At 40.9% G+C, this 12,885-nt stretch overlaps 1 protein-coding gene across 3 annotated transcripts in view; it reads left to right on the top strand.

Annotated features, from left to right (window-relative positions):
• Window positions 1-12,885, top strand: part of man1a2 (mannosidase, alpha, class 1A, member 2) — a 136,503-nt gene that overhangs the window by 77,002 nt on the left and 46,616 nt on the right. For all 3 annotated transcript variants that reach the window (XM_030427978.1, XM_030427976.1, XM_030427977.1), the window contains exon 6: window positions 6,770-6,850. In XM_030427978.1, coding sequence (XP_030283838.1) covers window positions 6,770-6,850 — 81 coding nt within the window. The remainder of the gene's footprint in view (window positions 1-6,769; window positions 6,851-12,885) is intronic.

Below are 12,885 nucleotides of genomic sequence, written 5' to 3' on the forward strand. Positions count from 1 at the left end.
GCGCCTGTTAACGAGCAAGAGGAGGAGGGAGGTGTGTTGCCATGTTTTCATTAACAGCTTGGTTTGATGCTCTTATACCTGCAGGCATTAGGCAAATGATTCAGACATTAGCTTCTAGTTATTGTAATGCTCATGAAAGGTTAAGCTAGCTTAGATGATATCTGAACAATGTATGACCACAGCGTTACTCTGGCTTTTACTCAGGCCTTTAACAAAACAGGTATGTTGCCTGGCTCATAGTGAGTGACTTTTTCAGCTTGCAGTGGAACTGGCAGTATTATTGGCAGCAAGAGTGTTAATAAGCTTGGCCAATTCAAAGATTTGTTCAACCTAAAGTGTGCAGCCATACCCAGTCTCACCAGCCAGCGCTCATAGGCAGAAATAAGGACACGGTCTGCATTTACATTTTAGAGATTAAGGACATCACTCTTAGTCAAGTTTTAAGGAGACCTATTACACTCATTTCCATCCCTGTATTTTTATTCTGGGACACCACAAGAGTAGCTTTGCATGTTAGAAAAATATTTCATTTATCCTAAACTGGCTCTTTAAGCAGCCTCTTAGTTCATCCTCTGTATGTGACAAGCCGCCTTAGCTTCTGTGTCTTTAAGGCCCTTCTCCCTTAAAGCCCACTTTCTTCTGATTAGACGAAGGTATGGAAGCCTGTCGAGAAGCAGCACCAAGCCCCCAGGAAGAGCTCCAGGCTTTGAAGCCAGTTTTTGAACTTGCCATACTTAGTAATTACATACGGGTTACATACGTCACCCACTGTGGCCCAAAATAAAATTTTCCGTTAAAAAAATTGCAAATTTAAAATAGTTAAATTGTGAAAGAAGCAGATGTAAAATGCTGGGAAAAATGATTTGAGCCTTCACAACCCCGTCAGTGACCCTTCAGTACTATCATTGTTTGAGCCATTTTGTCATCAAGTCTAGGGCTACCCAATTAAATTATTTTAAACTGGAACTGGAAGAAAGCCAGTCTCTTGTGCATAGGCTCTAAAGGCTGCACAACACGGAAGATCTGGATTTTTTCATAAGCGGGAAGCAAAGCGCCACAGAGCAGCTTTCAAAGGAATGAATGGGACTCTACCTCCAAGACTGTGTTCAGATTTAATGTAACATCCTTGAGCAGCACATATACTAAAGAAGTATATCTTAAGATCAGTACTGGTTAGGTTATGTATACGTTAGCCCATCTTTTAATGATAGTGTGAGATTCATACTGTCCCACTTCCTTTCAGTAATGATTCTTCATTAACATAGTTTTGATTCCTCTTTGTCAAGTGAATATTGTACTTGCCTCAATTACTGAGATTTGTGAGCACAGCAGCGTTTCACCAATAAAAACTGATGGGAAAAGAAATGTGACTGTCGTACATACAGCCCAGCTCATCTTATCACCCAGATCACTTAAAGTGAATGCAAGCAATATTGTTAATAATTCTTTTTGGTGCAAATCTAAGGTAAATACAGTAGATCAAAGTAGACCCCGAATATCACTCACTGCTCAACTTTGTTCCAACTTGTACGGTTGTGTGACCACTTTTCTTTTTTGACCCGACTGACATCTCTTTAGTGTTGATGAGTCGTTTCCACGGCCCAAATGTTACCATGACCAATGGAAACAAAGCTTATTGTTTTAATACACTGGAACTACACTTTAACCAAATTTGGCGTCATTTTCGAGGGAAATTTAGGACCTTTACTGTACATAAGCAAATGACCGCTGTTGTGAGACATTTCAACTTAAGTGAAAAGGTGTAAAAATCCGCTACATTGTCCTGCTAATAATTTGCTACTCGATTTTATATAAATGCAATTAAGTGCATGTCGTCTTTGATGTGCTATTTGTGTGTGTGTGTCAAATAGTTATCGCGTAAAATTAAACATTTATGCCTCTCGTATGTTTTTAACAAATGTATGCACATTTTTATTTTGTGTGTGTCACACCCTCCCTCCACCACCTCTCAATTCAGCCACCCACCTGCTAGCACCAGCTCCACCACTAATGAATGATTAAATAGCTGCCATGTCAGATTGAGCCAAGTCGTGAGTCATTGTTGGAGTCTCCAGTGTCCTGGTGAGGCCCCCGCACTGCAGCTTGCCCTCAGATGATGGATGTGTCGGTGTGAGGTCTGCATCCACTGCCAGGCTCAAAGATCCACCAAATTAATGGACTCTGTTAACTGACGCTTTAATAACCCTGGTTAAATTGAGGATTTGATCAGAGACGATGCGGCAAAGATGGAGAGATAAATTAATGCTGGCTGTCAAGGAGTACATCTCCGCCCAGTTTGACTAACATGATTTAATAATAAAGGAGCAAGAGTTCCTTCTTCCAATTTCTCTATTGCGGTTTGTGTGTTGAAAATGTTGGCACTTAAATCTTACGTGCGGCACTTCTTTCTGACGCGAAGAAAGGCAGAGATGTCTTCCACGGGGCAAAATGTGCTCATAAGTTATGCTGCTTACTTTCATGACATTTCTGAGCTTTTATAGTCCTACATGGTGAATGCTGTCATGTCAGGATTAGACGCCCCCTCTCCCATCCCTTATCCATCACCTTATCCTTTTGCTAAAGGTGAAAGACATTTGACAGTGACTTCCCCGACTCTGTGTTTCTCTTACTTGTAGCCTGGAATGACAATTCACCGCAGTATTAAATATTTTAGCTGAGACGCCTGGATGACATGTTTTTCTATTGTTCGCCTTCAGACTTAAAGGACCATCACCACATTTTCTCATGCTCAAGTGAAAGGTTTGAGTTGAACCTTGGGTTAGGCTACGTAGTGAAACTCACAGATGCACAACACACTGTGAATGGGAAAAATAAATCATGTTATATGTATACAGCAGCTTCGACATATCGCTGCTGATTTCTGGCGACTTGACTAATTGATATTAGGATGATACACTTCAACTAATCAGCAAATGTAGTAACTGCTGTAGTAGTTAAAGGAGCAAGACTCAGAGCCACAGCTGACCAGACATAAATCAGAATATTCCCAAAAGAGTGGAACTTTTTTACAGCAGTGATAAGATCCAGCTAAATAAACAATGATGATCCATGAGAGCAAACGGCACAAAAAGAAAAGACTCATATGATGGGTTGACAGATCTCCGTTTGTACTGTTGTTTGGTGGATATTAATAGAAAGAAAGTATAGAAGGCTGCAACGTGGAGGTAAGGTTTAGGAGAGAGTGAGAAAGATATGTCATTAAAAGCTATCTTATGATAGAAGATAATGGCAAGAACTGACTGCTGCCCTGTTTCATAGGTTCAGAGCAAAACCAGTCCTTTAAATCAAATCAAATCTTGTATTTTTGTGCTGCTCTAATGCGTTACTGCACAACCTTTGTGATTCCTCTCCATCTTATCCTTGTCCACTGCAGGCATTTTTAAATCAGGGCTGTTTTATAGCGCTCCTGCTCATTGGGGTCTTGCCTCTTAAACTACAATTGTAAATGCGTAGCTAGTGAGGCTGACTGACAGACAGGGAGTTGGATAGATGGATGCTGCCAAACATAGTTGGCCTTGAGCTTTGTGAAAGCTTGCCATCCCTTCATCACTCAGTTCAACAACACTTCCACTGCAGGGCTGCATAAAACCCATAACTATAGCAGCCTCTGTTATTTTGTGGTGTGTTTCCTGATGTACTACAGCGTCATTCTTGAGATTATTGGTTACTTAAAAGTTTTGTTTTGTTTATTTTGACATCATTTTATATCTAAGCTTGGATCGGTAAGATTGTACAAACAAACAAAAAAACCTCAGTCCTCCAAAACACATGAACGCCAACTGCCTGACTGCAACACTGACAGCCCCGCGGCTCTCACTTTATAACAGGAAGATGTGTGTGAGCGGTTCATTCACTGCATTCCACCAGTTTGCTTTCGTTTCTTTAGACCAATAAACACACAAATAGGCAACAAATATAAGATATCCTGTGCAGTGCCTCTCTTCTGGGTGCAGTAGATCAAAAGCGCACACCCGGATAACAATTAGATTAAAACAAAGGGGAACAAACTATTCGTCTATGTCTAGCTTCATCAGATCTGCTCCGTGCTTCATTGCTAACAGGTGTGTCTTTAAATAATCAGGTGCTGATCAGGGGAGAATCCAACAAGGTCACATTCCCCACTTACAATCAACATTTCAAAATGATGCTTGGAATGATGATTGATGATTATTTGCCCACTATGATATAGTGTTTTTTTTTTTAATGGGGTCATAATGCAGGCAATATGATGGTACTTTTGCTAATGTGCTCAACCTTTTCAATTTTGAGAGAAAACTTGTTTGAAGTGGAGACATTTACAAGACAAATGCAAGCTGTATTGACTGTATAACAAATGCATGCAAAGTAAGAATGCAAATAAAAGATAGATAATGAAAGCAAGGGAAGGACGACCTTCAGGAAAAAAAAGAGTGGTTGAGGTCCGCACTCAGGGGCTTTTTGACAAAGTGGACGAATTTAAAGAAGAAAATCAAGTAGGTGGAGATGAAAGCCATCCCTCACCTTACTCCTTTCACAGTCGGTATTCAGCGCTCTCTCATGGCCAGCACAACTGCACACATGGGATCTGAGTGGGGGACCCAGCTGCAAGTGACACTGGGAAATTGTCACACATCATGACGATGTGCAAAACCATTTTCACTCAAGGTCGATTGTAGGAGCTGCTGCTTTGTCTTCTTCTGCTGGCCTCAGAATGGAAGTGATCAGTTTGTAAAGATGCAGAGGAGGAGGGAGTCGATCTGTTTTGTTCAGGATGCTGAAATACAACTTTTACTACATATGGCTTGCAGACAATAAAGATAAGAGGATCGATGTGAATGGAAGCTCAAATTTCCACACATGATCCACACCGCTCTATGCCCAGACTTAATGCTGTTGTCCCCAGGAGATAAGGAACATATTCTGCTGGAAATAGTCCTGTGGGAGGAGGGATGCCAAGGAGACTGGCAGTTCCCCATATAGATTTATTGCAAAGGCTTCCTAGCAACATAATATGAAGTGATGACAGCTATAGATGATGTCAGATTGGGCAACAGGCAGAGATTGGATGGAGTAGGTTACTGAAGGATAGCTGGAAGCTGAGGGCAAATGGAATTTGGCCACCACCGCTGATTCCAAAACTGAAGGATGGTTACAGTTGAGGATCGAACCAATTTATGAACGCTGTCTGCAGAAACCTGTGATTGAAACTACTTTTACCTCAGCAGGTCTCAGTGGAGCAATCGGTGTGCAACCCACCATCATGATCATCTTTTATCCAACCTTGCAGACAGTTTAACATGTTTAAAATTCCGACATTGTTCCTGTTCTCCTCAACTAGTTCTATATCTCTGTATTCCCTCTGGAGTGCAGTTATTGTAAGTGGGGGTCATTCAGACTGCTATTTAGAAGGATGTGCAGGTAAAGTCCTCATCTCTTGTATAATTTTATTTCCTCTGTGAAAATATCAGAACAAGGTCACATTGTAATTTGCAAGTAGCTCCCACCATTTGAATGCACCGGGCTGCAAGGTGTTTGCGTTGTCATGTTGCCATGGAATCACAGTGATAGGCTGGAGTACTCACACTGAAGTACTCCAGCAAGACTGCTGTGGTCCCTCAGAAAGCTGCAGGACAAGCGGGAGGGTGATTTTTCTTTTGGGTAGACTCTGTCGAGATTTAGCCCCCTTTGAGCCGTGGTTTGTAAACAAAGAAATTAGGTCGAACACCTGCATACTCTCTCCTCGTAGAACCGTAAGCTGCAAAATAATAGCAGTGACAGCTGTGGGCTTAAAAAGTGTGAGAAAGGTGTATAAACCTTGTGTGGAGTGTTGTAGTAAATGTCACTTTTTAATTTCAACTTCTTTATTTCTTTGGAGCTTTGAAGGTCTTCAGTTGCAATTTTGTGCAGTTCCACATCCATCTGTAGGCTGATTACAGAACTGTCGATCAACACCAGTGACAGTAACGGTCTGTCACTTGTCTGTTTGTTAGGAATATAAATTCTCCAACTGGCGTTTCATCCATTGGCCTACACATTTTCAGCTTCACTGTGATAGAGATACAAGTGTATATCAGCATTGAAGTCCTGTCACACAGGCGTGTTGGCATTTATTGCCGTCTGCTCTTGTGTCTTATTTGGTATCCCCACTGGTCAGTGCCAAAGTCAGAATTATACACAATGACTTAAAATATAGAGCACTGAGTGCGTGTGCACAAAAGGTGCTGATTTTAGGTACTTCGGATATGACAGATGAACCATTTTGTTTGCCTGAACAGGTACTTTAGGAGGTATAGAGAGAGCATGAGATGTTGCTTGTGGTCGCCATCTTTATTTTAATTGGAATGGAAAGACAGTCAAGGAACCCGAGTTATAAAAAATAAGCTGCAAAGGTTTGTGAATTGTTACCTCGTATCAATCGTATTTCGTTGGGATAGCTTGTCCCTCCTTTCTGTAAATGTGTATTTTATATTTTATTTGAGGGTTTAGCAAACCGCTTGATGCAAACACTGTTGTAGAAAATAGATTTAATGAAACACAATCTGTAGTTGCAGTATAGAAGCAGAAAAGCCCTTATTCCAAAAGAAAGTAAGATTTAAAAAGCAGTAAAACTTACAACAGAGCAACTATCCAAAGATGATTGACAGTTACACAAATTAGATCCGAATGTCCAAAATATGAGAATGGTAGAAACCAGTCAACAGATTTTTCAAGTCAAATAAATTGTTTATGATATCTAATGTTTGTTTTTTGTGCTATCTTGTTTTCCCAGAATGCCGAGGTGTCTGTATTTGAAGTCAACATTCGTTTCATTGGAGGACTCCTGGCTGCCTACTACCTCTCCGGACAGGAAGTAAGTGCTCACCTGAGACTGTGAATGAGAGGTGTCTGCAATTGGCAGGGACTTGATGAACCTCATTTATAAATCCTGAACAGCCGAGGGGGCTCCAGCTCCAACACTGTGTCCAGTAATATAACGTCCTTGAATAGACCACATCCCAAATTCCTTCTTTATTTAAGCGCCACCGCCAGACCTTGGCGACACCTCTCCTTCATCTCCTTGCACATTGGAATTAAGAGTGTCTACCCGGGTCTTACATTTCGATCAAAGCCGAGCCGAGGTGATAAAAACCTGTGCCTACTGCAGAGTCAACTGACCTGCGTTTAAATGCAGAATTTACCTTTTACAGAGTTTCCCGTTGCACACCTGCCTGCCTGATCTTAGTAGATTAAGTGGCATTTTTGACCAGTGGAGAGGTGGCATTTGTGTTTTTATGACCTGAACATTTTGGGTAGAAGACAGAAGGGACTAAGAAAGAATGGAAGCATCTTTCTTCTACCTCTGTTCTTATCGTCTACACCTCTTATCTATCCAGTCCTTGAATCCAGTTGAATCCAGCCATGTAACTTTTTCTTCTCTATTTCTTTCTCCCTGTCCACCCCAGCTTTCAAACCCAGCCAAGCAGTGCTCTCACTGTAATGGGAACAAATACATTAAATATGTGTTCAGTTCAACGCCCACATCCACTGTGCTCTTTTTTATAATGTTTTTTGGCAAGTACTGGCCAATATATTGCTGAGGAAACTTTTTTTTTTTTTTCATAGCCAGACATTTTACTTAAAACCCTGTCTGAAAACGTCTGAAACTTTGCTATTCTTTGCTTCTTTATTCTTCAAACCACAGCTGTCAAAAATTCACCCGGAAACCTCTGAAACAATGCAGAGTTGTATCGAGTGAGCTGAGCTGAACTGAACTTGTACCTGTGTGGGGGAGGGAATGATATATTTCTCATATTTGTAAGTAAGGTTATTGAAGAGATGGCATCAGTGATGTTGATTTTAAAAAAAGACAGTGTCTGTAAAGTAGGAAAAACATGCACATAACAAGCTAAATCAGTTAAAGATGATGTAATCGCCTCCAAAACAAGTTTGACTTCCTCCCACGAATAACATTCCTACACTGGAAATATCTATCAGACTGACCACAAGGAAGGCAGCAGCGATCGTGAGCTGGCTTTCTTTAAACCGATGAAAGAGGATTCCGCTAAATCACTCTGAATAACACCAGCTAAAATGCCTTCCAAGCAAAACTTAACGCCACTCTTATTCTACAACTCTTTTCCTCCTATCCCCCCTGCTCGATTCCACCTCCTCCCCCGAAATCAAACTCAGCCATTCATCAGAGCCCACTAGAGCGATAATAGAAGCAGTGGGTGGTGGGAAAAGGAGGGAGATGGAGCATGAGAGGGCTCCGAGGAGAGACAGTGATGGAGGGAACGGAGGAGAGGGTGGAGGAACAACTGCAGCAGGACAGCGAGGATGAGTGGAGGGTGTGTGAAGGTGATGGGTACAGATAAAGAGATGGGAGTGGAGAATGAGGATGATGAATGGCCGAGGGGGGAGAAAAGCAAGCGAGAGCCATTCTTCACTCTCATTGGACATGTCCTTGAGCAAGGCACTTAACCCCTCAACTACCCCTGTCAACCAGCAGCGGGATGAATGGTTGCTACTGGGCAGCTCCCCGGGGCGAATATGTGTGCAACTGCAAGACAGTGCCCACTCCCTGCAGAGATGGAGGTTATGAGGAAAGTAAAGAGACGGAGAAATCATGTGAGAGACTGAAGGGTGAAGGAGTTAGGGGTGAGGGTGATGTTTCAGAGTTGAGCAGCGTCTTCCCCAGTTGGATGTTTGCACGTTGTTGGGGATGAAGCCATGTTTGTCAGACGGAGGGACTGAGTTGTAAAAGGAGGGCGAGGTATGTTTTGGAGGAAAGAGGGGAAGGGAGTGGTTGAGAGAGACGAGAAGAGTAGAAGCAGAGCTAAATTAAGACTTTATAATTTAAGATGACTGAAAGAGAACAGGAGACGGGGAAGGGGTGATGAGACAGACAACATGAAAAGGAATTAAACACTGAAGGGAGAAGTGAAACAAGTTGAAAGAGGAAGTAAGATTGAAAGATACAAAAACTGAATAAAACAGATGTGAATAGATGGGATGCCGGCTAAAAGTAGAAAGTGAAGAATGACAGCCAACACAAGAGAACAAAAAGTGAGCAAGCGGAAAAAAAGCTAATGGAGCTACTGTACATATTTGTTGCCCTCAGCCCAAACTATTAGACAATCAGGTGTATCAGCGGTGACTAGAGAATCCTCTGGTGATAGCCCTCATATCTGAACTTTAATGAATTAAGTTATTTTCACCTGCTTCTGTAAATCATTTCTCTGCTATTAGACCTCTTTTTCATTATCATCAAACAGTTTATCATCCAATGTGTTGTGGCATTAGTTTGAACCAGAATAACAATCAGAGTAAGTAATCACTGGCCAGCAGAGTTTTGATTTGTTGTCCTCGAGATGGCTCCTGTCACTTAGAGTGCATTAAAATGATCCTGGAGTGACCCACACCGGAGCCTCTTCCCCGAGTTAGTCTGCCAATTTCACTACTGGCATCTTTATTCATACTTCTGTTCTCCCTCTGTGCTTAATTACTTTTGAAATGGAATAAAATCAAGTTGAGTCACTAAATTGCCACAGTATTCTTCCTCAAACATCAAAGTGAACTGGGAAATGGAACTTTTGAATGTCGGACCAATTTGGGTAAGTGTTATCGGATTTCCCTGTCGGTTCAGATTTGAATAACAAAGACAGGCTCTTTATGGAGACTTAGATAAATAATGGAGGCTATGCAGCAGCGATACAAAAATGTTAAAACATGCATTAAAAAGGCTGACGGGCTTCTGTCAGGTTAGGCACAATTTTTTTCTTAAAGAAGAAAGCTGCTGTAAATGACAAAACAAGGAAAGCGATGGAAGGTATTGATTTGGGGTGGGCAAGAAAGTCGAGTCAAAGTCGAGGACAACCTCACTAAATGAGAATTAGAAGTCAGTGAATGTCTTTTGCTGTCTGTCGATCGTCATCAGCGCAGTGGAAATGGGGAAATAAAGAGAGATCAATGAACACGAGAGATAACACTCAGGGAAACTGAATAAAAGAGAAAGAGCGGGAGAAGAACGGTTTAAGACCAAATACGAGGAGAAAGAAAAAGTACATACCTGCGCGTGCTGTTTGGACACACTACTTCATTATCTTGCCATGAACTTTGACACTTCACTTTGCTTCGTGCAGCAATATTATATCAATGTATTAATTAAACACACAAGTTGCCAAAAACATGTAGTCCAAATATGAACAAAGGATTGTGGGTCAGAATTACCAGAAAAGCATGCTGGCTTTCATTGTGCCAAATGCGAACGGCTGCATTAGGACATCCTGGTGTTTTTGGCATACTGCACAAGTATTGGGACATAAAAATCTCATTCTGGCAGACTTAAAAGTATGGCAGTATGGGTACTGGACTGCAGCCACAGACTCAGCAACAGATAAACATGGACGAAGGAAGAGAAAAAGAGGCTGTTAACTTAAGAGTTGGAAATCAGCATTCTGGAGGAGGAGGTGTTGGTCTGAGAGTGGAAACAAAGCAGCAGTGATGGATTGTGTTTACTCCTCTGTCTGTCCCCTGCTTTATACTTTTGTCTCTCCTTCTGTTTCCACCTCTCGCTCTAATGTCCTCACCACCTTCTCCCTCTCTCTTAACGCTCCGTCTTCTGTTTGCTCCTCTCCCGGCCACCTGTCTGCACTGATCTAATAGGATCATCACCTGTTTTTCTCTCATCTCCATGCTGCTAATGCTCTTCCATTCGACTCTTCTCTCCGTCTTTTTCTCACGTTTTTCTGCCCTTATGTTCCTCCATCCTGATTTGTTCATCTTGTCCTGTCCTTATGTCTCTCAGCTCTCCTCTCATCGTCCCCTCTTTTCTCCCCTTTTCTTCACTGAGCTTTTCGTTTTTAGTCTTTTTCTTTGTTCTTTTTTCTACTCTACTCCTTTGTCAAGTTGGACCATATTTCCATTCTGCTTTCTCCTCAATCTATTCCCCATTGTTATCTGTCCTTTTTAGTCATTTTCTTCTCCTTCTCTTTCTTATCCTTGCCGTCCTTCCTTTATACTCTCCTCCTTTCTCTACTTTCCCCTCTCTTCGCCTTTATCTCCGAGGCTTTTTAAGACTTTCGCCTATGTTCCTGACTTGGTTCCTTGCTCCATCTCCTCCTCTAATTTCTGTCTTTTGTCCTCCTCCCTCCACACGTTAAATTTCTCCCTTTCTCCCCTAAATGCTGCAATAAGTTTTTATCCTGCCCCTTTATAAAATTCATTCTTGCCCAACTTTCTCTTTTACCCCCTGCTTTCATCTGTTCTCCTTTCACTTCCTCTCCACTCTCCTCTACCTATGTTCTTCACTCATCTTGTTTCTCTTTCCTCTTTTTCATTATCTGATCAGTCCAGTGCATCCCTGCTCCGACAATTTTTTAATCATTTTACCCTCTTTAATCTTCTCTATTTCCAGCTTCTCCTCTCATCTCACTGATCTCCTCTTCAGCTCTTCCCTTCTTCTTTGAGATCTCTATCACTGTCCATCCTTTTCCCTTCTGTCCACTTGTTTGTATCTCACAATTGATTATTTTGGACAAAATACTGCTGCATGTTTACTCTATGTAGACAGTAAAACAAATGATTAATGCCTGGTAGAAAAATGTTGAGCGGGGAATCTGTACAAATTCTGGAACTCACAGTCCATATTTCATATGTCTTATGAATAATTACCGCACACTTTGTATTTTCCAGTAATTTTTTTTTGTGTTGAAAATACAAAAATAGTGATACATTATTGTAGGGCACATTTCTTTCTAGGTCTATGCAGGGTGTATTAATAGTTGATAAATCAGTTTAGCGAAAACAAAGGCCCTTAAAAAGTATAAAAGGTCTAAGATGCTGTTTTCAAGTTATTAAATCTTATGACTTGTTTTCAATATGTATATTTATCCAAATAGGTAAAGTTTGCCTGAATTTAATCATTGCATGACTATGAGCTGTTAACAGACATTTCACTCTTAACACCTCATTTGGTTTAATTTAAATAGATATCGGAGGCTCTTAGAGGTAACACTGTGAAATATTTCACATAAAAGACAAGATTAAAGACTAAAATAATACATATTTGAGTAGCAGAACTTATTTTCTACTACATTAAAAAAACCTCAACACCCCTCAGATTTTTTTTATGAACCTTTGGAGGGGCCCTGACTCATAGGATTGGAACCACTTGATGAAACTACTAATAGTATACAAACTAATTACAGCTACAACAGAATTGATGCAATATTAATTATCTACTCATGTATCAGTCACAGGGCCAATTTCAATGCGTTTCATTTTTAGCTTTGTCCATTGTTTTGTTTATTGTCAAAATACTGTATTATAATGGTTTCTGTCTAATACACCTTGCATTGGGTTAGTCACTCAGTTTTTTCTCGTGTGCTTTGTTCCCACCATGCCTATTTTAATGATGTTGTATCGATAAAGAGTTACCACAAACTAAGATTTAGTTATGCTGTCTAACAATTAATATATAGTCAATCTAAGGTAATGTGCGTTGCTGATGTAACCGGTTAGAACTCAAAGTGGCGACGAGGTATCTAAATATTTGCGAAGGATCTTAAAAAAGGTCTTAAAATATATTAGATTTAACTTCAGGATTCCTGCATATACCCTGCTTCGGATAATTCACAGACATTTGGAGTGATTTCTGTGTCTTTAACTACACCCTTGTTCTAGGAAGCTTTCCAATTACTTTCATAGCGGGGGGAACAACAGGAGAGCTCAGGATAATGTTCATCAGCTGTGTACAGTGATGAACGAATCTATAAAGTCATCAGCTTCTTTCGCTGGCAGATGAAAAAACTTGAGTGAAAAGAAAAGAGAAACAGCCGCAACGCGACAAAACTTCTTAATCAAACACAGTGTTTTCTCCATTGTTTTTGCTTCTTGCTGCTATTT

Source organism: Sparus aurata, chromosome 9, assembly GCF_900880675.1.
Source record: "Sparus aurata chromosome 9, fSpaAur1.1, whole genome shotgun sequence".
NCBI classification, from domain to species: Eukaryota; Metazoa; Chordata; class Actinopteri; order Spariformes; family Sparidae; genus Sparus; species Sparus aurata.